Below are 24,759 nucleotides of genomic sequence, written 5' to 3'. Positions count from 1 at the left end.
TGCAATAAAAATGGCTTTTGTAAGGGAAGAGTCTAGAAAAGGATAGAGGTGCTTTACAGAGATGATGGTCTTGAGATGTCTGAGCGTGCTAGAGGAATGATCTGCAACTAGTTGCTGCTTGAATGAGTTTGGTCAGGAGCTCCTGGTCCTAAAAGTCATCGTGCCTCAGTGGTGATGGTGTGGTTGAGTGAGCCCATGTCCCTGAGACACAAAACTGTGTTTCTGTCCCCTGTACTTGTCCATGTTGCTGCAGGGGTACACGAATGGAGAGCATCCACAGGGGAGCTAGGGAGATGTGCTGGCTCCTAGCAGAGACCGCAGCAGCACAGTGTGCGGTATGGGAGGAGCAGTCATGTGCATTCAAGTGGGGAGTATTTAAGCAAAGCTTTCAGCTAGTCCACGGCGAAATACTGTCGTCTATTTTCTTCGTTTGCGATGTGCTTGATGATACCCAGATCTCCCTTCTGACCAAAGTTACTCATTGATGTCTTTAGTTCACTTTAAGGATAGTATCTTCCTCAAATTTGGGACTGTAGTCAAGCATATCTTAAGCCAATGCAATACTACAAAATGTTGTGGAGCTGTACCTGCCTGCACTGGGAGAAGTTGGTCTTCTGGTTTTTATGATCACTTTGCAAATATTCAGATGGGAAACAGGAGCCTTGCTTTTCAAGAGAACATAACATCTAGCTAACATCGTTGCATCTTCCAGCCAGGCTTCTCATGGGAGCGAAGGAACAGCATCCTATTTAAAAACCTTGTCCCAGTTTTGGTATGCCCATACCTTCTGAACGCCACGGCCTTATTTTACCTGTTTACATGTAGCAATAGTCTTGGAGAAATGGGCTTTTGTTTTCCCATCACATTTACTCCCCCGTGCAACAGTTAAAGAATATCTTTGAAGTGTTTAGAAAGCCCGATTTTTCCCCCAGTAACTCAGAGCATAGGAATGTCCTATGGCAAAAAGCAGCACTGGCAAGGATGTGCATGCCAGCGTGTCAGCTGGCCAAGTGTGGGAGATCCCCCAGCAGCGCCTGCCTCGAGGTTCCCAGGGTACAACTTGGGAACGCGCTGTGTTTGTTTTGGATGTGCGAAGCCCCTGTAAAGATTCTCTGTACGTGTCTGGGTTTAAATACGTGGAGTTATGCTCTACCAACAAGTTTCAGCCTACACGGGGCAACATCTGTTGAAACATGCAACCCTGGCTTAGTTTTATCAAAGAAAATTAAGGAAAACAATTTGATCCATCATTAGACCAACACTTGGGAGAAGATTTAGGCCTTGTTCCATTTCCTAAAGCTAGGCAAATTCTGGCCTCCCCGATCCAGAGGAATAATCCAGTCCCCGATGCTTCAGCTTCCTCTGGCAGTGACGTAGGGGCTCTTGTGCTTCATATTTAGTGTAAAATTTAGAAGTTACTCATACCCACTGCATCCCTAGAGTGGATGTGGTTATGCTGGCACTTCCCTTGTAATGGTACACGGTGGTATTAGATGTGATTTTTTTTTCCTGGTACTAGGTGGCTAGCAGTGTTTAAGTGTCGGTCAGGGCGGGGAGAGGTTTTACTGTGAGCCTGTTTAGAGGAACAGTGACTTTCTATGGTTTCCCCATTGCTGACAAGATACTTTTCTAAACGCCACCTCCCTCTACTGTTATACAAGAACAGAAGGCTTATTTCCCTTAACTTGAAGCAGCAATGTTAATGTTTGATTAATCCTATGACATACAGGTCAAGGTTGTTAAAAATGAAAGCCGCAGATGATTATATTTGGAAGAGATTGCCATATCTCACTGAATTAGTGCTAGAGACATTGTTTTCGGTTTCATTTTCTTTATAAGGAAGTTTTGCTTTTTTTCCTCAGGATTTGCGGATTTACAACTCTACCATTTCGTGAGGATCACGATATTTCTATCAGTGTATTTTGAAAATATTTCAGTTTTTACAAATGAGTTGCAATCCTTCAAAATAACAAATCCCATGCTGCCACAGACTTAGAAAAACAAACAAAAATTAAGAGTTTAGCGGTTATTTACTGGCTTGTAAAATCTAAAACATCTGTGATTAGGGAGCTTGAGAGTTGAAAGTCTGTTTAGATAGATAGTTGAGATTTTTTGTTTGTTTGTTTTGGTTTGTTTAGAAAGTATGCCAGTTATTTCAGATGCTCTGCCTATAAAGAATGTAAAACAATTTAGTTGTCTCAGGTCTGAATTTAATCGGAGTCACTGGCAGAAGGTCGCAAAATTCAGTCCAGGGTTTCATTCAGATCTGCCATTGTTTCGACCTAAAAAATGTTACCATAAAAATGCTGGCATGTTTGTTATGCAGGGAGTATAATGTCTTAATTGAAATGGTACCAGAAACTATTTAAAAAACTTCTATTACAGTTCACATGACAGACAGTATTTTATAGTTTTAACATCTGTTTTAAGGCCAGCATGTGAGATTCAGCCTTTGTCTGACTATAACTCTTCTGATTTCAGTGAAGTTGCACCCACTTAAATCCTGATTGAATTTGTCTCACATGATTGGTTTTTTAATTGCCTGATTTAATTTTCAGTATCTCCAACCCAATGTTACAGCGTGGAGCTTCAGAGGGTGTTCGAGTAAGGTCAATAACAGATCCTTTCTTTTTCTTTTTTTTTTTTTTTATTTTCCCAGTTACAGGGATCCATTAAAAGAAAACTGGAAGATGATAGCTCTCCTGCCTCCAGTGGTGTGCCTGATGTCATTTTCCCAAATGACAGCAAAAGACTTTGTCTTGATGACGTAACCCTCTCCATGGGCCAAGGTACCAATCCCAATGTGGCGTGTCCAGAAATGCAAAGTTCTCCCTTCTCCACCAGTCACAGCACCTCTTCCATGGGAGTCACGGGTCATTCAGTGCTCCTCGAAAACAATCACATGAACGGCAGTGGCATCGGCTCCCCGTTTTCTGTGCCACCCAACACAGAAATAAATCAGAAGGGGTCGATAGGAGGGCAGGCCAACAACATTGTCCACTATGATGAGAAAGGAAACAGCTTGCAGTCTGTGGACCAAGAGTTGCAAGACCTGTTGGAAGAGCTGACAAAGATGCCCGATCCTTCTCCCAACGACCTGGATCTGGAGAAGATTCTGGGCAGCAAGGCCGAAGAGCCACTTGGGCTGAGTCATTCTCAACCAAGCATAAGTACCACTCCAAAGTCCTCCCCGCAGACTTCCCACTTGGAGAACCATGTTGCTAACAAAGACTTTTCTCCAGGCTGCAACCCAACCAGTGGAGGATCTCCTCAGATGCGACCGTCATCCGCAGGAGCTAACTTCCAAGTTCCTCCCTCAAACAAACCCGCTGCATCGCCCATCTCGACGGCAGCTCAGAGCAAGAACCAGCCTCCACCCATGCTTCCAGTACCCTTACCCAACATGCCTGGCTCCAACTGGCACGCTCAGCAGCTAAAGCAGCTGGCAGCCAGCAAGCAGGTGTCTACTACTAAGCAACAAGTACAGGCTCCCAGCTGGCCAACTATGTCTCCTCCCGGTCTGTCTCCTCCTTACAGGGCAGGATCATCTCCACACCATCAGCCTTTCAGTCCTCAAAATGTTATGGTGTCTGGTATGCCTGCTAATAACTTACCAGGAAACAACATCCAGAGTCCTCAGAACACTCTGCTTTCTAGCATGACTTCCAGCAGCACCCCCTCCAACGGCCCCTCTCCTCCTTACGGGTCTGAGAAACTTTCCAGTCCGGCGCTGAACCAGCAGCCCTTCAGCCCGCAGAGCTCCATGCTGCCTGCCCTGACAGCAGCCAGCTTGCCAGCCAGCAATATTAAAAGTCCACAGAACAACTTGGTGGCCAGCATGGCTTCCACGAATACTGGACCTTCTCCACCGTACAGGCCAGAGAAGCTGTCGAGCCCAGCTCTGCATCAGCAGCCGTTCAGTCCTCAAGGTACATTAATCTCTAATATCACTCCCACCAACAACCCCACAAGTATGCAGAACTCGCTTTTTAAATCAATGACTACAAACCAGTCCAAAAATATGAACATAATTATGCAACAGCCATCCAGTAGCTTACAGCCAGGTCTAGTGAATGAGAGCCCTGTTAGCCAAGACCAGTTTTCTTTCAATAACACCAAGCCACTGTCTCACTTTGCCTCAGAGTCAGCCACTCAAAAGATGTCACCTCTGACAGCAGGACAAGGGCAGCAGTCGCTCATTCACTATCTCCAGCAGCAGCAGCAGCAGTCTCCAGCCGCCCAGCAGTCCCAGCAGGCTAACAACAGCCAGTTTCTCCAGCAGCAGTTTCGACAGCTGATGCAGCAGCCGCATCGGATGCAGAGGCACATGCAGCCTGCCACTATGCCATCTCAAAACAGACAGGTAAGAGCGCTTCTGCTGCTTTCTAGTCTTACGTGCAGATGTTGAGTCATGCATTTTCTTATTTTTGCTTTCCTTTGTGTTTCAAATGTGATGTCACTAAACTCCTGGGGTGTGCACAGTGTGTGCATCAGCACAGCAGTAACAACACCGTGGAGTTACAAGAAATAACTTCTTTTCTTTGTTCAGTTGAAACGTACTGTAATTCCACCATCCACTGTCACTTCCAGCCCAGCAGAGAACTTTGTCCTGCTAGGGAAAACACATTTCATGCCACTGAAATAAGTTAGTTTCTAAATGTATCGATTGTGTGCTTTCTTAGCTTATATTGTTAACTGTAGAGGTGCTCCCACAGTTTGTTTCCCGTCTTCTTTCTTTGTGGGAGTCCTTTTATTTTTTTTTTCCCTAATGCCTTTGACCAAATTCATCTCCATGTTATGCTTCTGAGGCTAGACAAGATAAGGTGGGGTGAGAAGCGAAGTTAAAATATGACTGCTTCATGGACTGCAGGTCAAACAGTACAGCTCCTGAATAGCAAAGAGGCAGACTTGAAATACCTGTTACCAGCATTCGCCAGAAGCAATGCCCTGCTTTGGATGAGGGCCATTCCCCACCCTTTGTTGATCTTCGATACCAACTGGGCTGGTAAACACGAAAATGCAGCTGGCAGGAGTGAGAGCAGCCTCGGTTTCCCTCCAGCAACTTTCTCCCTGAGATCCAAAGAGAGGTGTGAAGCACTTTCTGCTGCTACACCGGATAGGAGAGATGTACTGTCAAAGTTTCAGAGCAAGGAAGGGCTTGGGGACTCAGAGAGCTCGGGTAGGAGCAATAAATATCTGTCTTTTTGTTATGAAGAATAGTAGGAGAGAAGCTGAACCTTACCACTGAAGCCAGCCACCTTGTCAGGCTGAGACAGCGTTTTGGCAGCAGAACCCTTAAAGCTGCCCAGCCGTGTGCACAGGCTCACATTGGCTCCTTGTGACACGTCAAAATGCTTCTCCCCCAGCAAAACGGAGGTTTATCTCCAAAACCCTGCAAGGATCTGCTCCAGAGAGCTGTGCTTAGCTGGGGAATGCACTCCAGGCCCTGGGTTTCTTTGCTCTTCTACCTGCCAAGTGTCCAGTTCTTATAGAGGTGGACTTCTTCAGTGTGGGTGGCTTGGTGGAACCTTTTCCTATGATAGCAATGAGAAAGAAGGGGATGGTTGCTAAATGTCAGCCTCTTAGTGGTAAATTAATGAGGTGCGTTTCCACTGTGCTGTTAGATCGACCCAAAGTTGTGCAGACTCAGTGCTCCCCTGCTTTGAGGCAGCAGCCAAAAACAGGTGGGAGAAGCTGATGGATTGCTGAATTTGCTTTTCCACATACGTAGCATGTAATGATACGGAATACATCGTTCCCTTTAAGGAGTTATCAGTGAGAGGCCCCTAATTCAACAAAAGCCTGAAGCCAGTATGCTGCTTTAGGCGTGCGAGGACCCAAATTGCACACAACACAGAGGGACTTTCGGGCTTAGGACCCCAGAGCATGGACATACAACTGAAAGTGAGAGAGCTGCTGCAGCTCCATGAGCTACTGCCGATCAGATGGTTTACTCTGGAGGTAGTGTGGGTGAAGAATACATTCACGGTGTTTTACTGCACCTCAGATGATGGCTGCTAAGTTGTTAAATTGCAGTAACATGATCGCTTTTGATCGTATGTCCATAACCTTTGAGCATATTTTTTTTTTCTGGCTCCCCGCTGGGTGTGTGGAATTGCCACGTCCCTGCTGGATTCCTGAGGTTTCCTGTGCCCTAGATTTCCCTGCTTTGCATTTTTGTCTTGCACCTCTGAACCCCTACATCACTGATTAACCAGGGGAAAAAAGGCAGAAAAATTCCTGCAGTGAATCTCTTTAATTGGCCCAAATCGCCCCTCTTCAACAACTTTCCTACTGCTCTGCTTGGGCTGCGTTTTCAGCTGGTTCTTAGTGTCAAAAAGAGAGTTACTATAATTTGGCAACTATCAGTAGTGATCAAGGACAGTTAAGGCAATGATTACAGGTGATGAGCATCTTACATTTTCAGACGAGTTAGGTAAGCTCATGGTGCCTCCCTCATTTTACAAGTAAGACTTATTACATTAATTACAGGCCAGATGACGGTGCTTCAGTTTTACAGTCTGCTGAGCTGCCTCAGAAGGATGGTGGATGTTCACTAGCAGAACATTTTGCTGGGTTTTGATAATTTACTGTGAATCTCATAGGAGAAAATTGAGCTTGAGTGCTGAATTAAAAGCAAATGACAAAAAATTATATTTTGTTTGAGTGAAAGAATGACAGAAAATGGAAAAATATTTGAGGTATGAAACCTTAACATTCTGGGACACTTGCTGTTTGTTTGGACGTAGTGTGTAGATCTGTTATTTGTCTGCAATAGATCTCTTACCTCCATTGAAACGTAGTGGAGTTTGGGACCCAGCCTGCTGTGTTTTAGTGCACTCTCACCAAGTAGCTTCAGTGGCTGCGGGTGTGATTTCCAACAGCGTGGCTGAGCAGAATTTGAGCTTTTCAGAGTCGCAGTGCCAACCCTCTCCGAAGGCTGGTGATGAATAGGACTCCTCAAACATAGAGCAATTGTTTCATTAAAAGGCAAGAAGCTAAAGACTCAGAAGACGGGAGAGAACTTCTCCATCTTCAAAAATCAGTAACTGCTTGGTGGAAAATTGCCTTTTTTAGCCTCATTCACAGAAATATGCTGAAAGAAAAATAGCAGCGTTCCCTGGAATGTTGTTTAGTGTTTAAAAGTCATCTCCTTACTCGGGGTGTGTGTGTGTGTGTTTGTAAATGTGACTAAAATTTATAAAACGAAGGCATAGTGCTCCCTTCTTTTGAGCGAGAGGTGCAGCTTTGTGCAGAGGAAGAATGTGGATGGTGGCCAGTTGGAGGGAGAACAATAAACCATGAAATTTGATCCTTGTAGCAGGCAGAGCAACATGGGGAAGAGAGCAGCGGCTGTGACATAGACCCAGAGAGCTTTTTGCTGTTGTTTGAACGCGTACTAAAGCAAAGGCTCCACGTTGCCCGAGCTGGGTTCCTCCCGGTGCCTCCCAGCTGCAAGCTTTTTGTGCTTAACGTTACATCTCTTCGGTGCAATCAGTCCGCATCCCCCAGCCCATCTTGCCTGGACAACTGGTAAATCTGATAACGCCTAATCTCTTCACATCTGAAGCACTACGTCTTTATTGTTGAGCATTGACAGATATTGATTTCGGCACTGACAGCTCGCATTGTGTGATATTGCAAAGCCTGGTGGTGCTCGCAGTGCTCCCGTGGATACGTGCAGGTTTTCATTTTACTCGTGTAGTACTGATGCTTGCTGAGTGAAATTACACTCAGAGGTCTGGACTCATAAATCCCCGATATAAAGACGGCATTAAATGCCAGAGACCAAGGAGTCTCCTGAACTATCTCACACTGCTTTGTGGGCTTCAGCTCCACCACTTGGCTTTCTGTGGGCTGCTTCGGGGTGAGTGGAAGGCTGCATCTGCCCAGGCAGGTTGAGTAGTTGGGCATCTCCCTGATTTTCATGTCTAAATGCAGTTGGTACTTGCAGGTTGTCCCTTTCGGCATGTCAGAAATAGTGGGCCCAATTCTACCTTCAGCCATGCCGATACCACACCACTGCTTTCAGAAGAGCTCTTTTATTTTCGCCAATACAAGAACAGAAACAGGTCCTTGGGAATGGAAGGGAGGGTTCTCCTGATGCTGGGAAGGGGAGCTGCTGGTCTTTGCATTTCACTCAGGCTGGAATAAAAGAAACCTTTCGGGGATACCATTGGTTTTCCAAGCCCGAGTCTGCCCAAGTTAAAGTTTCAGGGCCTTGGGGAGGAGGGCAGCATTGCCCACAGCTCCGTAACGTGCTTAAAAGCAAACACAATTTAAAAGCTTGTTTTGTTGAGGGGCCATGGATAATAAATAGCCATTGTTTGGGTGTGACACGCTGTGCATTTCTGAGCTGCACTTGCTCTGTAGGAACCAAATGTGCTATTCTTAGAGCTCGCCGCATTCCTGCTGACATCCAGATAGCTGTATACTGGGCTGTCAGCGAAGGGTACGCTTCTTTCAGCTCCATTGCCAAAAATGATGGAAGAGGAAAAATTATAGCAGAAGAAACAGAGAGAAATAATATCATTTGCAATAAAAATGGCTATAGTTTACTATACGTGGACTGCACGAGATAGTGAAGAACACGCTGCAGATCAAAAAGCTCTGCAAAGGACCAGATAGTGTTTCTTTAACTGTGGTAAAAGCAGCCATACAGTATCTGGGCTGGCAGAGTAAATTATAGGTTGAGGAGATACACCAAAACCCCTGAGCTGGATTAAACATACTAGGAGCAATGAAAAAAAAAATAAACAAAAAGTCTTGTTTCTGAGCATGAGCACTCTAAATATAGAAACAAAACTGCAGAAGTGCACTGTTACAAAGAGCAAACTGACCCAGAGCTTCGATGTTAAAGGTTAAATAAATATAATGGAATACAAAATACAGCTTTTATTAATATGATATTAATAGAAATGTTAATACTACGGAGCGATTCCTGGCTGTTCCCTGCTGTGTAGTTATTTCTGCCCACGAAAAGTCACCACACCGTGCATGGTAGGTGGGACTGTTCTGATTCAGCAGCATTTTACGTTCATCAGCTCAGATTGGTTAAGTGTTTGGAAAAGCAGAGATCTCAGCCCCCAGCCTCTGAGTACATGCAATCGTGTTGTAAATACAGGGAAAAAATCACATTTATTTGGGATTTCCAAGACGTCGCAAGGAGTCTTCCTAACACATAAAACAAATTGCAGTGTCGTGTATTATTAAGGCTAGAAGAAACAGATTTTATCAGCTTTATCTGTTTTTTCTTCTACCCACCTCCCCGACCCGTCCCTTTTTTCTTTAAGTGTCAAACCTTTCTTTAAAGGCACTTCGAATGAAGTTCTGCGTGGTCTTTCCTGCTCATCATCTCTTTTTTCTCTGCTTTTTCCTTTTCTTTTTACTGAAAAAAGTTTTTAAAATATTACTTTTTTTTTTTCCTTTTACTAATGCTGTGGAAAAGAAAAACAGATTTGATTTCAAAGGGCCATGGTAGCACAATACCAGAGCAAAGCCTTTGAGGGAGTGGAGAGCTTTTGAAGGCACAGCAACAAGCCCTTCAGCTAATTAAGTGCCTTTGACTAGGCGAATAAAGGAAGCTGGTGATGAATCTGGATTACAGAGAGCAATAAGGCTGAGCCTGGAGTTTGACCTCTCCGCAGATGTAAAAACATCTTCTTGAATGGTCATTTCTGAATTTATATTTAGCTGTGCAGTTGCAACGGTGTTGGAATTTTCTTTCAAACCTCCCTCCCTTCTCTCAAGAGAGCCTCAAAGGAGCTTCGCTGAAACGATTGCACTGCCACCTTCCCCTTCCCTGCCCTCCCCTGCAAGTAAGTGACGTTGGGTGAGTTTGGGAAGGAAAGGAGTAAACTTGTGGAAAGAAGTGGGGTGTTGGGCCTGAGCACGCCAACAGTAATCTGGTGTTCTCAGACCTGCAGGAGTCGAGATAAAAAAAAGAATAAATCAGTTCAGATCTGATCTTCCTACCCTGTTGCTCTTTCATGTTGTTTTTTAAATTGCATGTGTCCTCTTACATTAGAGTGCAAGTATTTCAAAGCATTTCTCTGGTGCAGTTGAGTCTTTGTAGCCACGTCTCAACCTTCGCCGTCTTTGGCGAGTGTTTTAAGACATTTACAGGCATTGTTATTTCCAGCAGCTCTGCCTAATGCACTCATCATTCCTTCCAGTTTAGCTATCTGTCGTGCTGAAAGCAGTTTGGACTTCACGTAGCACATCAGCCTAGGGGGAGTAATCTGCAGAGAAGTTGCTAAATAGCCCCAATCCCGAGCACGGTGCCAGGAGCCCCCCGCCCCTCATGGTTCCAAAATGTGCCGGGGCCGTACAGCGCTGCTAAGCTGCAGCGCCCTACACAGTCCAGTCTTTCCCTCATTAGCTGGTAAGTTTTAATAAAATGGAGGAAGTTTTGCCCAGTGTTTGGTGCTTAGGATGCAGACACCCCCATGGGGGTGCTGGGGGCTTTTCTCATCGCTCCCGGCAGGAGCAGAGCGCGGTGTGTGTACCGCCTGACCTGGCAGCGTCCGTTTTTTCGGTGGCGAAAGAAAAGAGGAAGTAGTGGTGCTTATGTGCTGTGAACACGTAGATGGAAACGTGACTTATCCTGGAGAAATTTAGGACAAGTCACCAAATATCAGCTGGACAGGCTGCTTTTAAAGAGCTTTTCTGGTTGCTCTACCCCGTGCGCCCCGTCCTCGCGGTGCTGTGCAGCAGTGGGATGAGCAGAGCAGTGTGCCATCAGGCACAGCTTCTGCATCAACTCTTAAAAAAAAAAAAATGCTTCTGTGGTTTTGAGCTTTAAGCAACAGACAGTTGTTTCCTTTTGCTCTGCAGTGGGGGTAGGAGAGAAGCTCTTCTCTCGCATGTATAGGGAAAGTGGTGCTACCATGCTGAAGTGTCTGATTCATCTGATGTGAAACCGTGTTGTGACACCCGGTTGTACCAAAACCACCCTGATCCTGCCAGCCGCAGTGGACAGCTTCTCCCTGGTTTTCTAGTTCACTTGGTAACAGCATCCCTGGTTGCTTCTGGGCTAAACATTGGCTGAATCAGGCCCCAGCTACAGATTTTCTTGCTTTCTGTTTTTTTTCAAGTAACCCGTTTTTCTTTTTTTCATCACCACAAAGAGAAAAAAAAAAAAAAAAAAAAAAAAAAAAAAAAAAAAGATCCCTATGCGGAAATCTTTAATTTATAAGCAGTTGAGAAAAGAGTTTGAACATGTATTTTTTCTCAACTGTGCCCTTAGGTGCAGTGAAGTTACAAACATCCTAGAAATCGCAGTGTGAAAGGGGAAGACTCAGGGACCTTCTCGCTGTGACCGACGGCTTCATAACGAGTGCACCTCCTTTCTGTGTCCCAGTCTTAAAAATGCCCAGCCCTGAGCACTGCTCGTGTTGCTGAGACCCTCTGCTTGCATCCTCACTTACAAGTCAGGGCACCCCTAATTCTGGCACTGACCAGGTGTGTCCCCCAAACCATGCTCTACTGACTCTCTCAAATTTGATGCCCAAATCAAGTTATTTTTAATAATTTCTGCCAGGATACGGAGATTGCATGGGTTGTGCCCTTGTTTTGGGGGTTGTTTCCACCCAGTATGGCCGTGCAGCAGCCCAAAATTGCATCTGCCCTTCGCAAGGCAGAGCTACTTAGAGAAGCAAAGGCTACTCCAACGATTAGAATAAAAAGCAGTCAGGGAAATGAAAGAGTCCTTCAGCTGGCGATAAATCGTGTGCGGCTGTTCGGCAGGGTGGGGTGACACGGGCTGCCCACTTTGTCCTTCGGGTCTGTCCCTCTGTCATTTCTGCCTCCCTGCAGTCGAGGCTGCACACGAATAAAAGTACAAACATGTTTTGTTTCAGATGCAATACCTAGAAATAACTTTCCTGGTAAAGTGAACTCAGTCTCTTTTTCTTTTTCTCTGGGCATTTTGGAGAAATTTCAGTGTGTGGGTGGGGGAAAACAAAGCAGTGGCTGTAAACAGGAACTGATATTGTCTCCGTGTCTGAATGGGGAGAGAAACTGAACTGGCTTCGTTGGTTCCCTCGTACATCTGCGAGTCTGGAAACACTGGGATGATTCACAGTTTGCTGATTAATATAGGAGCGAGCAAAATGGTGTGAATTAACGGCCATTACAGATCTGCTCTGTATGGCAAATATCCCCCTGGAACAAATGATGTCTCACGAAGATTGCTTAGAGGAAGAGGTAATGGGTCTTAAATACAAATTAGAAGCAGTCCCATCAAAGCTGTTAACATTAAGGTTTGAAAGCCAAACACTATTACGAGCTGTCTTCAAAAACTCTGGCCATTTAGGAAGCATATCAGTCTGCCGTGTTGGCTTTGCAATATTTCTGTCTCGAGCACTTTGGGCTATTTCAAGCAGCCTGCACTAATAATTGATAGAACTTCACAATCAGAACGAAGCAGCTCTTCTTAGGGCTTTGAAGGCTAATCACTCTATTACATGTACATTCTTAGGTTAAATTTTTTATAGCATATCTAAAGGCAAAAATTATCATATCAGTATGTAATTCTTAGAAGCTCTGCTGACTGCTAACAAAAAGTAATCCTGTATTACAATTTAACCCTTTGCATATGGAGATGTTAGAAGCCCGAGATAGGGAATGCGATGCTGTAACGTGAGTAGTGCTCTCTGTCTGACCGGCACAGTGCTTTAACAGTTGTCACTGCAATAATGAAAATGAGATACCTTAAATCTGAGTCAGGCAGATGCAGATTTGAATGCAGGTTATGGACAAGCTGTGCCGAGCTATTTTCCCCCCTTACAGAATTGTTCAGGGACCCACACGAGGAGGGGAGCCCTGTAACAGAGGCAGAGCAGTGCGTGTGATATCCCAGGCTGCCACCTTACTTCAGAGGCTTGGTCTTGTAAAGATTCAAGCGCACACACCTAAATTTGCACAGCGGGAGGTCAGCCCAGGACGGCTGCAGGATTATTTCTGAGAGCAGAGTGAATCATGTATGCACGTATTTGTATGCTCAAGACCAGAGGTGGAGAAAAAGGATGCAGCAAAGGGCAAACGTAATCATTGGCAAAGGCAGATTAGTTCTGCCACAAAAAAAAAAAAAAAAAAAAAAAAGAGTTGGAAGCTTTGGTGTTCCTACCTTAGTTCACGTTTATGTTTGAATGATTTTCAGCTTTCTGTGTATTTTTTTTTTTTTTTTTTTCTGGGGCTAGCACCAGCATTTTGTAAATGTCCCAAACTCTGAAGAAGTTCACATTTTAATCAGTCCCCCGCTTGCTTGCAGTCCTCTGGGCTTTGCTTCTTTAGTCAGGAGGAGCAGAAGCACAGCTTCCCCCTTGCAGGAAGACGAGTGCCCCCCTGTCAGGCACAGCCTAACAAAAGCAAGCAAGGAAAAAAAAAATCTCACCAAAGACTTTTTTTCCCCTCTTTTTCTTTGGTGATTGCAGGCTGCTATGTGAATGTGTTTCTTCCCTTTGCAGACAGATGAGGACATGCTATCCTTGGATAACAGTAGTGCACATCCCTGTCATAAACAAATCAATTTCTCCCGGTTCTTAAAGACTCAGGGCTTTTGGAAGCTTCTCCTTGCCTAATGAATGTGTTTAATGTTTCCTGTGCTCTCTGGCATTATTAAGTATAAACTGTTACTCTGCTGGATTGAAGTGCAGTTTACAAGGCACTTGTATTTGGATAGTCTGTTTTCTTTTACCCGTGCTTCAAAAGGCATGTTTAAGCAATTAATGAATTACGGGCTTTATTATTATCATTTATTTCAGACAGCCCCCTTTTTCTCCTTCCTTTCGGCTCACTTTCTGCAGTGGTACTTCAGTTTTCTGTGCAGAGGAGATGCAGAGCAGGGATGAGCTACTTTTTTCTCTTTTCCCTCTCCTCCCGAGAGGCATCCTGTGACTTCCTCTATTAGTCCATTAATCGCTGCAGCTCCAAATTCAGGCTGATCAAAGGAGCAGAACGAGGTTGAAAAGTGCAGATTCTGGCAATTGACTTGACTGTTTAGATTCCCCGCTGAGCTCATTTAGAGCTGGAATTAAGCTATTCCTGCTGTATTTTTTCGTCCTTGGCTGGGCGAGAGCGCTGCGCCGAGCTCCGCACCGGGGGAGCGCTGCGGGCAGAGCGGCAGCACGGGGGCATCTTCCAGCATCCACCCAGCCGCGGCTCCCCGCGCCAGGGGAAGGCTGGGCGACCTCCTGGTAGCTCGCTAAGAATGTCTCTGCTCAGATTTCGGCTGCTGTTCGACTGCAGAAAAAGCGGAGAGCCTGTTAAGTGAAGGTGCCCGGAGTAAATGTCGATGACTGTGTGGGTTTTTTTGATGGAAGCGTCAGGTTTCTGTCTCGTACGGCTCTCCTTCCCGGGTTAGTACGTGTGGTGTGAGTGGGAAGGAATGAATTAAAAGATATGTAGGGGGGAATTTTGTAAACAACGAGAAGTTTCTTGTAAAAGTTCTCTTTACGATGCAGTGACTCACTTAAGGAATACGCTTGTTTTTAAAGCCAATTTCTACGTGCAGCTAGAAACCGGGGCTGTTTGCTGTCGTTAATAGTCTTGTTGGTTCTTGTTTGCTTAAAGCAAAAATGCAGACTGCCCATGCCCGTGTTGTTCTCTGCAGATTAACATCTGCTTGTGCAACCCGTCCGCATCTCAAATTCCTCTGGATGTAGGTGGGAGTTACGGGTTCTCCAGGAACACGCTTCGGGACTCCCGAGGTCGCTCGCTGCGATCCCGCGGTTCCCCAAAATGGGCTAATATTTCTCAAACAGAGATGGGCTCATTTGGTGTGTAGGTTCCTAGCTCATTAAAGTGAGTTATTGGGACTGAAATGTGAATGGCATTCTATTATCAGAAAATATTATGCATTTAATGGTTTAAGAGTACTTAAGGTCAGCAAGAACAGAGAAATGCTGATAACATCACCATAGCCTGTGTGATGGTCCTGAAATGTAAGTAAATCTTTCTTCAGCTGAAAAAAAAAAAAAAAGAGAGAGATTGCTCGATGCATTGGTGTTTTCCCAAAGTTCCAGACTTTGTCTAAAATCCCCAACATTTATTTATGTTCAATTTTTCATTTGTTAAAAGAAAACCTGACAATTTAATCAGATCTTTTTATGATTAAGAAAAAATATTGGCAATGAGGGTGAAATGGACAACCCAAGAATCCAAAAGCTCAGAGTCTGAGCTTTTTCCTGTCCATCTATGTAATTTTTGAATTAAAAAGATCTGTAACCTTTATCAGAGACCCCGTGTGGGAAAGGGACTCCTGGCTTGGTTGTGCTCCTCCATTTGAGGTTGAAGCCGTAGGTAGCACCGCTGTGCTTGAGCTTACAGAGGGGCTGTTTGAGGTTCCTCAGATCTCATACTCTATGAAGAATTTTTGAGTACGGTGAGCTAAAATCTTGCTCTCTCTGTGATTTTTTTTTTTCTTCTGCTTATGGTAATGAACAATATTGAGGCTTTTCATAAGATGAAATGCTGCCTAAGTGCATTTAAAATACACATTTTAGCCTATTTCCATCTTGATTAAACTAGAGGGAGGGTACCTCCTAACTGCTGCCTAGATTACTGCCAACCTTAACCACAAGTACACTGAATTGTGCTCTGCTCTCTTAACAGAGCCCATTTTCTCCTTCTGACTGGGCACTAAAAAGCTTTTAGTGCTACACTAACCCCTTCCAGACAGAACAGTTTTGCCAATTTCTGAAGAAATACCCGGGCAAGTACCACCTTAGACACACTGGAAGGAATCCTGCACTGTAGATTATAAACCAAAACAGTTGGCCAGAATAAGGAATTAAAGTAATCCCTTAGATTAGGAGCTTGAAAACGAGATGACCTTCTGCATACACCCCGTGTGAGTGTCTAACCCAGCTGTGCTCTCTGCCCCCCATCACCACCAGCCCCGCGTACCTGCCGAGCGCAGCCCAGGCGCCCATCTGGGCAGCTGGAGCACACACCCGCAAACATCCCGAGCTGTAAATGCGATGTATTTTTAACAGTAGTTCGTGATTGGAATGACAGGAAGGAAACGAGCAGAAAACATCCTATTCTATCTGTGTATGAAATCTTGCTGCTGCAAGATAGAGTTACCGCAATAATGATCGGCCGCTAATTGATTCATTGTGCTGAGACAACTGCCGAGCGGAGGAGCCAGCGGGGTCATTCCCGTGCTCAAACTCCACTCGGGTTGTTTGCTGAGGAAGGGCAGGAGAGGGTTATAAAGCTGCTGCCACTACATTCAGCGCCTGTTTTCTCAGAAGAGAAGAGACACCGCCAGCCAAGATCTCTTTCCTTTGGAAATTGTGGCTGGGAAGGGCCCCTTTGGCTTGTGAGACAAAGTGGGCAGTCAGACAGCCCCTTTCCTGAATCCCAGGCAGGCACCAGACGGCTGAAGGAAGAGAGGCACCAGGCTGAATTAGATTGACGGGCTGCGTTGGACAGGACGGCAGAGTCAGCCGTAATTGGTTTGCAGCTGTTCATTTTTTCCCCTTCTCCCTCCCCTGTCCTCCCTCCTCCTATCTGACCCCTGCGGCAACCGCAGCTCCGGCCCTGAGGGAACCTCGCCAAGCTGGGAGAAGTATCAGAGCTCGCTGGGCCCGTCTGCGGCAGCCTTTCTGCCCTTCCCTGCACGCCCACAGCAAACGGGGAGAGAAAGGAAAGTATTAAGGAAAAAGGGCTCTGCAGCTTAACCCAGACATGTGCTGCTTGCGTCTGGCTCCGTTCCGACCTGCGTTGCTGAATGCCGCCTTCCCCTGCCGCAGCTGGTGGCTGGTGGCTGGGGGGTTCCAGTTTTAGGGCAGCCGGTGGGGAGGGGAAGGGAAGAAATCAGGGGAGAGGGACGGCTTCGGCCAAGGCAGAGCAGTGACCTCTCCACAGCCCTGCCCAGGCAGTCAGAAGCCAAAGGCTGGCAGTGAATAAATGTGGCCTTCAAGTCGCGCCTTGGGCCGCGTGCAGCGAAGCTGGGAGGAGTTCCCAGCTCCCCAGCGCTGTTTCATTTCTGCGCTGTCCTGACCTTCGAGGTGTCAGGGGGATGAGGCCGCGATTTCTGGGGCCTCTCAGAGGGGCAGCCAGCCCCTCTCCTGGCCCTGATTCACCCCGGGCCATGGCACCTCGCAGGCTCCTTCACGCGCTGGCAGAGCGGACGAAGCCGGCGAGGCGCTGAGCGAGTGCCCCGGCTGTGCAGGGCTCCGGGCAGCAGGATTTACGAGACATCTGAGATTTCCTCTTCGGAGTTGTGATATCCGCTTGCATCCATCTCCCGGGCCGGTGGCTGGCAGCGGGTTTGGTTTGGCAGTGTCCTCACCTGAAAAAGATCCGGCACCAAAGTGTGGCAGGGCTTTGCTGCACCTCGGGGGGCTTGCGGGGTCTCAGGCGCTCAGACGTGCGTGCGCTCAGACCGCTCTTGCAGATTTGCATCCACCTCCTAATCCCAAACTGTCTGAAGCTCGTGTTTGTGCAGGAAGCAGAGTTTTTCCTTAATTGCTTTCACTCCCAGATTTAAAACATCAAAAACGCGTCCCCGTGCCTCGGCAGGGAGACGCCCGGCAGCTTCCAGCTCCCCTGCTCTGTGGAGCGGGGCTCTGCTCGCCTGCTGCTCAGCCTTTCTGGGTCTGGTCACCTCCAGCAGCAATGTCAAGCTAACCCAATTCTGCAGCTGGTACCAAGCGCCAGAGGCGAGCTGTGTCGATGTCTCTTTAATTCCTGCACTTGTAGGATTCAGTGTGTATTTTTCCTCCAGTTCCACTGACTCACAGAGTCCTTGGGGGCGGAGGCAGGGGGAGAACACGAAGGCTATAACCCGGCTCTAATTTACTCATCTGGTGAAGCCAGTTGTCAGCGAGCCTTTCCCCTCTCTGTCCACACAGATACTCCCTCTCAGGACTCTGTTTGGCCTCGCAGTTACAATTACAGCACGGGCAGCTTTGCTGCTGCCTGTCCTGGCAGCCCAGCTGCCTCTCCTCTGCTGGGCTCCCCGCGCTGTTCAGGAGCACGGCCCCTCGTGGCACGCTCAGCTCTTTACATGAGACACATTTGCTGCTTGTTTTTGCGTAGCCTTCATGGTGTAAACCAGCAGTTGAGGTGGGGAACGGGGTAGGGTTTTGGCACATTTCTTTTATGGCACAAAACCCCAATGGGCATTGCCGCCCAGAGCTGCGGACGGGATGGAGGGTGCCATTCCGGACAGGGGGAGCAGCTACCAGATGCTTCAGTGCTCAGGGGGATTTGTGGCTGTACGAAATGGATTTAGAAATAAGGTGCAGTAACATGTAAGTGACTTTTTTTTTTTTTTAATCTGTTCAACATGCAGCCTCCAATAGCTCTGCCAGCTAGATTTGAATTAGAACCGGCTCCACAGCCTACAAAGGCTCCTGAGCCTCGTCCTGGGACCGGAAACCCATTGTGGCGTCCTGATTAGCGCTGGTGAAATCGGAAACCTCTCTCCGTGCCGATAAGGATCTCGCGAATGAAAATATAACCTGTTAATCCTGAATTTTAACAAGGATGCTTGTGCAACTCCCGGCCAGATCCAGGATGTGCCCCGTCCGTGTGCCCCTTTGTCAGAGAGGAGTTGCTGATGGGGAAAGAAAGGTGGGATCGCGCCCCTGAGACACCTCCTGCAGAAGCACCCCAGCTTCGTGCCAGGTCTCTGGGGCTGGAGGAAGAGGGCTGCAGGGCTGTGCTGAGAGCAGCCCTACACTCACGTGCTGGGCCTGACCCCTTCGGAGCTGTTGGCTGTTTTACTTTGAGATGGGGTAAAACTGCTGGCTCCCGTCCCTCCCTGCACCAGTCGCCGCTGCCAAATGAGGGGAGGTCTGGCTGGGGCCATCCGTGCTGTTGCAGCCCCATAATAGCCCCTTTAATTAGGGGTAGCAGTAGGTTCTGCTTTGTCCTATGTTAATAACAAGTTCCAGGGTATAAATAACTCTGCAATTAAAACCAAACGCCTGACGATTTACCATTTGACACCTATGCAGTCTGCTGGAGCCTTGGCTGATGAGGAGTTTTGCTCCTGCCCTGAATATTTTATAATTGTTTTACAAAGAGCACGCGGGTGCTCCGTCATTAAGAAATGCCAGGGGGGGTACACGGTGGCACCGGGGAGCAGAGAACAAATAGCAAAGCCTGGGCCGAGGCCACAGAGAGCTCTCATTTCAGAAGCACGGCTGTGGTTTGTTTGACTACCTCTGTAAATTGACCTTTGTTGTTTAAAAAAAAACAAAACACCACCAGCAGACAAAACCAAGCAGTCAGGATTGCTTTATTGCAGGACCCGGTAACTCCTTCAGAGACGCTGCGGCGGCTGCTGATAAGGGCAGTGCACGCGGGGCCGCGTGCTCCTCCTGGGAGAAACAGCTCCTGCTGCAGGCAGAGCTGCCTGTCCCTGGCTGCATGGACTTGGAAGAGCCTGTCCGTAGGTGAAAATAAGCAGAATTGGGCCCAGGAGCTCTGATCACTTTGGCTGAGGGGAAAGGAGCAGAGGGGAATTGAGCTCTGCTTTCAGCAGGGGGTTGAGGAGCGCCTTCCCTCGCTGCCCAGACCGGCTGTGCTGTGTTCAGTGTGGAGCCCGTTGGTGGAGTTGCATGGATATGCAAGCGTGGATCTGCCTGAAAATGTAAAAACAAAAGCAGAGCTATTTTAAGCCTCTGGAACCGGGGGTTATAAATAGCCTGGCTGGTGTTACTCCTGGCTGGGTGTGTCGTTCCTAAAACACCACCGCAACTGTCGCTTCCCTGGGAGGCAGCGTGTCGGCTGCCTCTGCGGTGCCGGAGCCTCCTCTGCGTGTCCACGTCCTGTTGATAAGTGCAGGATGATGATAAGGTGCTCGCTGGGAGGCCGTGCCCATCCTCCCGGCCCTCACTCTGCCATCCAGGGCCTGTGAGCGTGCACGGATGGAAAGATGGGGGCAGAGCGGTGGGGAGCGCCACGGGGCAGAGTTCTGCCTCGGACAACATGCTCATCCCTGTGCTGGTTTTCCAGCGCAGAGGCTGTGAAGCAGGACCTTTGGTGGTGCTCCTCTGCCTCCCCACCAAGAGCAGCGCGGGGCTGGGGACAGGCTCTCCTCTGGCAGCTCCTCCAAGCAAATTCTGGCTGACTCCTGCAGCGAGCGATGATGTGTTTATTTGCAATACGTGGAGCCAGGAGATGTCTCTAGGTGGCAGGGATCTGGAGACTGGTGAACAAAAGGAGGCGAGGTTGGAACTCAAACTGTAGGAAGGATTGTTTGGGGCTAGCGAAAACAGCTGTAAAACCGAGTAATGCCAGCGTTCACAAAGGTCTGCTGTGGTGCAGCTCAGACTGAAACCTGAGTTATCCTTACAGGGCGCTCGAAGCATCTTGTACCCAGGAGGTGAGGAATAAGGAGCTTGTTGGCTGCTCTTTCTTTTCAGAATAGGTAGAGGTGGGCCAGGAATCTCTCCTGCCGCAGCTGAGTCTTTCCTGAAAAAGGGGAATTTATTGCACGTTCGCTCAGTGGAGGGAAGCTTGCAAATAGGCTGTGTCTAGCATCTCGAAAAGAAGCAAAGCACGCTGCTGTCTGGAGGTTTCCAAGAGTTCGTGCTAAATTCTTCCCCTGTAGCCTGCTTGTAACACAGAGGAGCAGCGTCCTGACGCGACGTTCTCCTGGCGCAGAGCAAGCCGCTTGTATCTGTGGCGATGGAGAAGATTATTTCCAGCAAGAAACGAATGAGGACGACAGCAGTGACAAATACGGATCTTACATGTTCAAAAGCGGTAGGCTGACAGCTCCGTTTTCAAACCTGGATAACTCAGACCTCGAACCAGCATTTTGACAGTCTGCTGACTCTGGCGGGACACCTGCTGCCAGTCTGAGCACTTCTGCTTGGGGACCTAAATGTGGATGTGAAAAGCTGCCGTCGGTACCGGGTCAGAAAGGAAAGCCTTTGTCTGAAAGTGAAGCTGCTCCTTGGCTCTGCCAGCGGGGACTTCCATCCCTCGCAGTGTCACAGTTGCTCCCAGAGGGCAGCGGGAGGACTGATTCAGTGCTGTGTGTCTTCTCTCCTTTATGCTGAACTCTTCCTAACGCCAGCATTTCGCTGCGGATTAGCAGCAAGCGTGGTGCAGGGCTGGAGCCCCCCGGGGTGCAGCAGGCGCCAGGATCCCCTCCTGGCTGGCCCTGCCCTGCGCTGCCGGGAGGGCTCCGTGCGTGGCACGAGGGCACGCACACGCGCTGGCGCGGCACGAAGACGCTGGGTTCGCTTTTTATTCCTTTTCTTACCCCCCCACCCCCTTTCTCCTTCCCTCTAATCATTACAAAACAGGAACAAACGAGTGTGTCACTTTAAACCATGAAACCACTTAGTCCGTAAAGACAGATTTGGCGTCTTTGTGCTGGCAGCGAGGGGCCGGCGCGGCGCTCCATAGTGATCCCACTGTTCTTCCCGGCCCCGCACCCCGCCGCTCCCCACCCCCTCTCGGGATTCGCTTCGTGTTTGCCTGCCTCTGTTTTTGTGGTTGGGAACCAGCAGAAGAATGGAATGGATTTAATGATTTGTTGGCTGCAGCGCCGGCATGATTAAGTCAATAAAGCTGCAAGCTGAAAACAGACAGTGTAGTTACAGTATATGACTTTAACCTTGTTAGTGCATGTTTATGTCCTCCTGCCCACTCCGTAGCCGTACGTTGCATAAAGAAGACCTGACCAATCTTTAACCCATTAAATAATTCATAAAGTGAGAGCAGACATCAGCTACTTGCAGAGCGGATCAGTAACCATGGGGTCAGCAATAACTTTGGCTCCCTGGACCATATCCAGCATGTTTAAACTCTGGTGATGTCACCAGGCAGGCTTCTAACCTTAATCACTCGGATGGGAACAAAGGGAAGTTAACTGTTGACATGCGGTGTCTCCGCGGAAGAAATGGGAGCTCGGGCCAGCTCCAGCCAGCCTGCTTCTTCCGTGGGCCTTCCCGTCGCCTCCCAGAAGTGTGGTGGGCCAGCCGGTCAAAGTGTGCTTCTAGAGGCCCAGTCTCTTAAGGGACAGAGGCACCAAGTCCCAGAAAATGTCAGGGAAGCGTTGGCTGACTTGCAAAGAAGGTATTTGGAGGCACTTGAATGTTTTTTTTCATTGTGGATAAATTTTTAATTGAGGGTATCTCCTCCCTTGTAAATGACAGAGTAGGATATGTAACAGGGGTGGGAGCAGGCAGACGCCAGAGGTGCAGGAGAGGACACGGAGCGAAGCAGGACTGTCCCAGTAAAATATCAAGCAGGTCTTCCAGTAAAACCCAAGGCTCCTCACCCATGGCTACCCCAGCCAGCCTCTTCTGCTTTTTCCTACCCGCCAGCACACAGGGCTGCCCTCTCGCAGCACGCAGCCCTCCACCAGCTCCCAGCTGGGCACCGAGGGATTCTCCGTGCCTGTGGCTGCTGCAGCTGCTCCTGCGGCACGCAAGGGGTGAGGCAGGGCCGGCGGGCATGCGGCCGGGACACGCTGCGCTCCACTGAGCTGCACAGCCAGGTCAGAGGCCCCGGGGGACCATTGCAGGTCGGTGTCGTTCAGTGCCGCTCGGCGATGCAACCAGCTGTGGCCGGACCCAGAGGACAGATGTAGGGAGGAGGACACGGCAAAACCTCAGCTGCACGGTGAGCCAGGCCAAGCCCCTTCTGCCTCTTGGTGGAGGCACCGTCCCAGGAGGCTGAAGAGCTCTTCCAGGAACTGGTCCTCGATCTCCTGTAACCGGGGAGGAGTTTTTAGTCCTTTCTGGGGAAGCTGAGACAGAAATGAAGTGACCTGTCCGTAGTCATGTGAAGAAACTATGTATGGTGGAACTGAAAACCGACCCCGGTGATGTGACTCCTGGTCCCTCGGGCCGGCTTTTATCCTGTGACTAAGTCGTGAAACAAACTCACCTTTCCAGATCATCTCCTTCAGGGGTGGCTTGGGAGTTCACCCTTAATGATCGCATTTATGCATCTCCTTCTGACAAAATGCACACTCACAGCCTCACGAGCCAAACCCGCTGCTGTCTGTCCGAAGGGATGTCTGCTTGTGCAGGTAAAGTCACCGGAGGTTTGTGTGCCCCCCGCACATCGTACATGTGGGGGCGTCTGCAGAGAGACCCCCATGAAGTGCACAGCTTAACGTGTGGGGCTGCTGGGGCTAATAAAGGCGCGCAGGTAACAAACTCTCACGCCTTACTTGGGAGCCTGTGTCCATATCCACGCCATGAGCCCCGCAGTGAATTCCCAGGTGCCCAAAGGTACACGCCTTGGGGTGGCATCGGGGCTGGACCTTCTGCTGCTGCTGCCAGCACCTGCAGCCAGTGACCAGGGGGAAGACAGACCCCCTGCGCCACTGCTGGCTCTTCCCAGTTGCTCAGTTACTCCCTGTTGCTTCATTCTACTAATGAAGACTCTCAAATTAATTTACCTTGGTTGTGTTTTTTGTTTTTTGATATTATTATTTTTGGGTGGTGGTGGTGCTTTGGCTTTGCAGCAGCCTTTGCTTTGGAGAGGGTTTCTCCAGAATTTCTGCTGTGTCAAACCTGATTTGGGCAAAACCTCCTTGTTCTGGTTGTGTTTGGTTTTAGCTTGCAACGTTATGCGATGCGTCTGAAAACCATATCACTCTGTTATTTCGATGGATGAACCCATGCACACCTAGCGATGTTTCATTCTCAGTCCCATACCATAGGGTGTGTCGCAGCCGGTAATTTTTGTGCACCGACTGCAGGTTCCTCCTGCTAGATGCAAACTAGAGTCGCTCCAACCGTATGCTAATCCTGAGTGGGGGGTCCCAACTTGTGACCCGTCGCTAATATCCTACAAGTCACATGAAGCATTGAGGATTCTTGAGCTGGAGTTTGAAATGCCTGTGTTATCAGCAAATAAACACCATTAATTGCCTCTAATATGTCATGCAGTGGTTAAATGACAAGATCCTTATTAATATGCGTGTATATCAGCCTTTTTAGTGCGTGCGAGGGGGAGTATGAAGTGGTAAAATTATTTAAAATTAGTGGGGAATATTTACAGGAAGGCATAAAGAACTGTCAGTTGAGGAAAGCAGCATTTTATGTTCTTGTCCCGGATGACCTTGCTCCAAGGACAAATCAGAGCTTGATGAAATGAAGCTGCAGATGGCTAGTGATCTCAACTCTGTAATAATGAAATGACACAAGAAAAAAATGAGACATCTACAGTTTGTAAATACAATCTGAAATGAAGGGGAGAAAAGGAATTTTTAAGGGGAGATTGAGCTGACTTGGTTTCAGCAGTTCAGCATTGGGTGCTTTAATAATAATTTTAATTAAAAAAAAAAATAATGGGATAGCTCCTTGTTCCCCACACTCAAGGTCACCTTGATGTATTATTCTTTTTTTCACATGCCAGTATCTTGGTTTTAAAAATTTGATGGTGAGGACTACCTAGTCACAGCTCGCTTTCTGCCCATTGTGTCAGCTCATTGCTGTCGCTGGATTTTGTTCTGCAAGTTGGGGGGGAGGATTTTGGCACCCAATGGGGCAGATGATCTGATATAACCATTTTCGGTGCTTGAATGGTTTCGTCTGTCAGGAAAGAGCAAGCTTGGGAGAGGTTTAATAGTGAAAAAGTGATGTGATACTTTGTGCCAGAGCTTGCTGTGCTTGTGGGCTTGCCTGAGAAACCAGGAGCATGTGCTGATGTTTTTTGCATGTGGGCAGGTTTTCATGCAAAGGGCTTCTCAGAAGCGGTTGGGCAGCCAACTGCTATTGCAAGGGATGAGACTCGGGCATCTGCCTCTGCGAATTGAACCTTTAC

General features: G+C 48.0%; 1 protein-coding gene across 7 annotated transcripts in view; it reads left to right on the top strand.

The window, feature by feature from the left end:
- MAMLD1 (mastermind like domain containing 1) overlaps positions 1-24,759 on the top strand; it is a 254,357-nt gene that overhangs the window by 218,917 nt on the left and 10,681 nt on the right. For 6 of the 7 annotated variants that reach the window (XM_072042899.1, XM_072042898.1, XM_072042900.1 and 3 more), the window contains one exon: positions 2,660-4,363. In XM_072042899.1, the coding sequence (XP_071899000.1) occupies positions 2,780-4,363 (1,584 nt within the window). In that variant the 5' untranslated portion in view covers positions 2,660-2,779. The remainder of the gene's footprint in view (positions 1-2,659; positions 4,364-24,759) is intronic. The other variant, XM_005020490.6, reaches the window with a different exon arrangement.

This window comes from Anas platyrhynchos, chromosome 10, assembly GCF_047663525.1.
Source record: "Anas platyrhynchos isolate ZD024472 breed Pekin duck chromosome 10, IASCAAS_PekinDuck_T2T, whole genome shotgun sequence".
Taxonomy (NCBI): Eukaryota; Metazoa; Chordata; class Aves; order Anseriformes; family Anatidae; genus Anas; species Anas platyrhynchos.
Note: the sequence above shows the minus strand (reverse complement) of the source record. Positions and strands in the feature narration are given on the sequence as shown.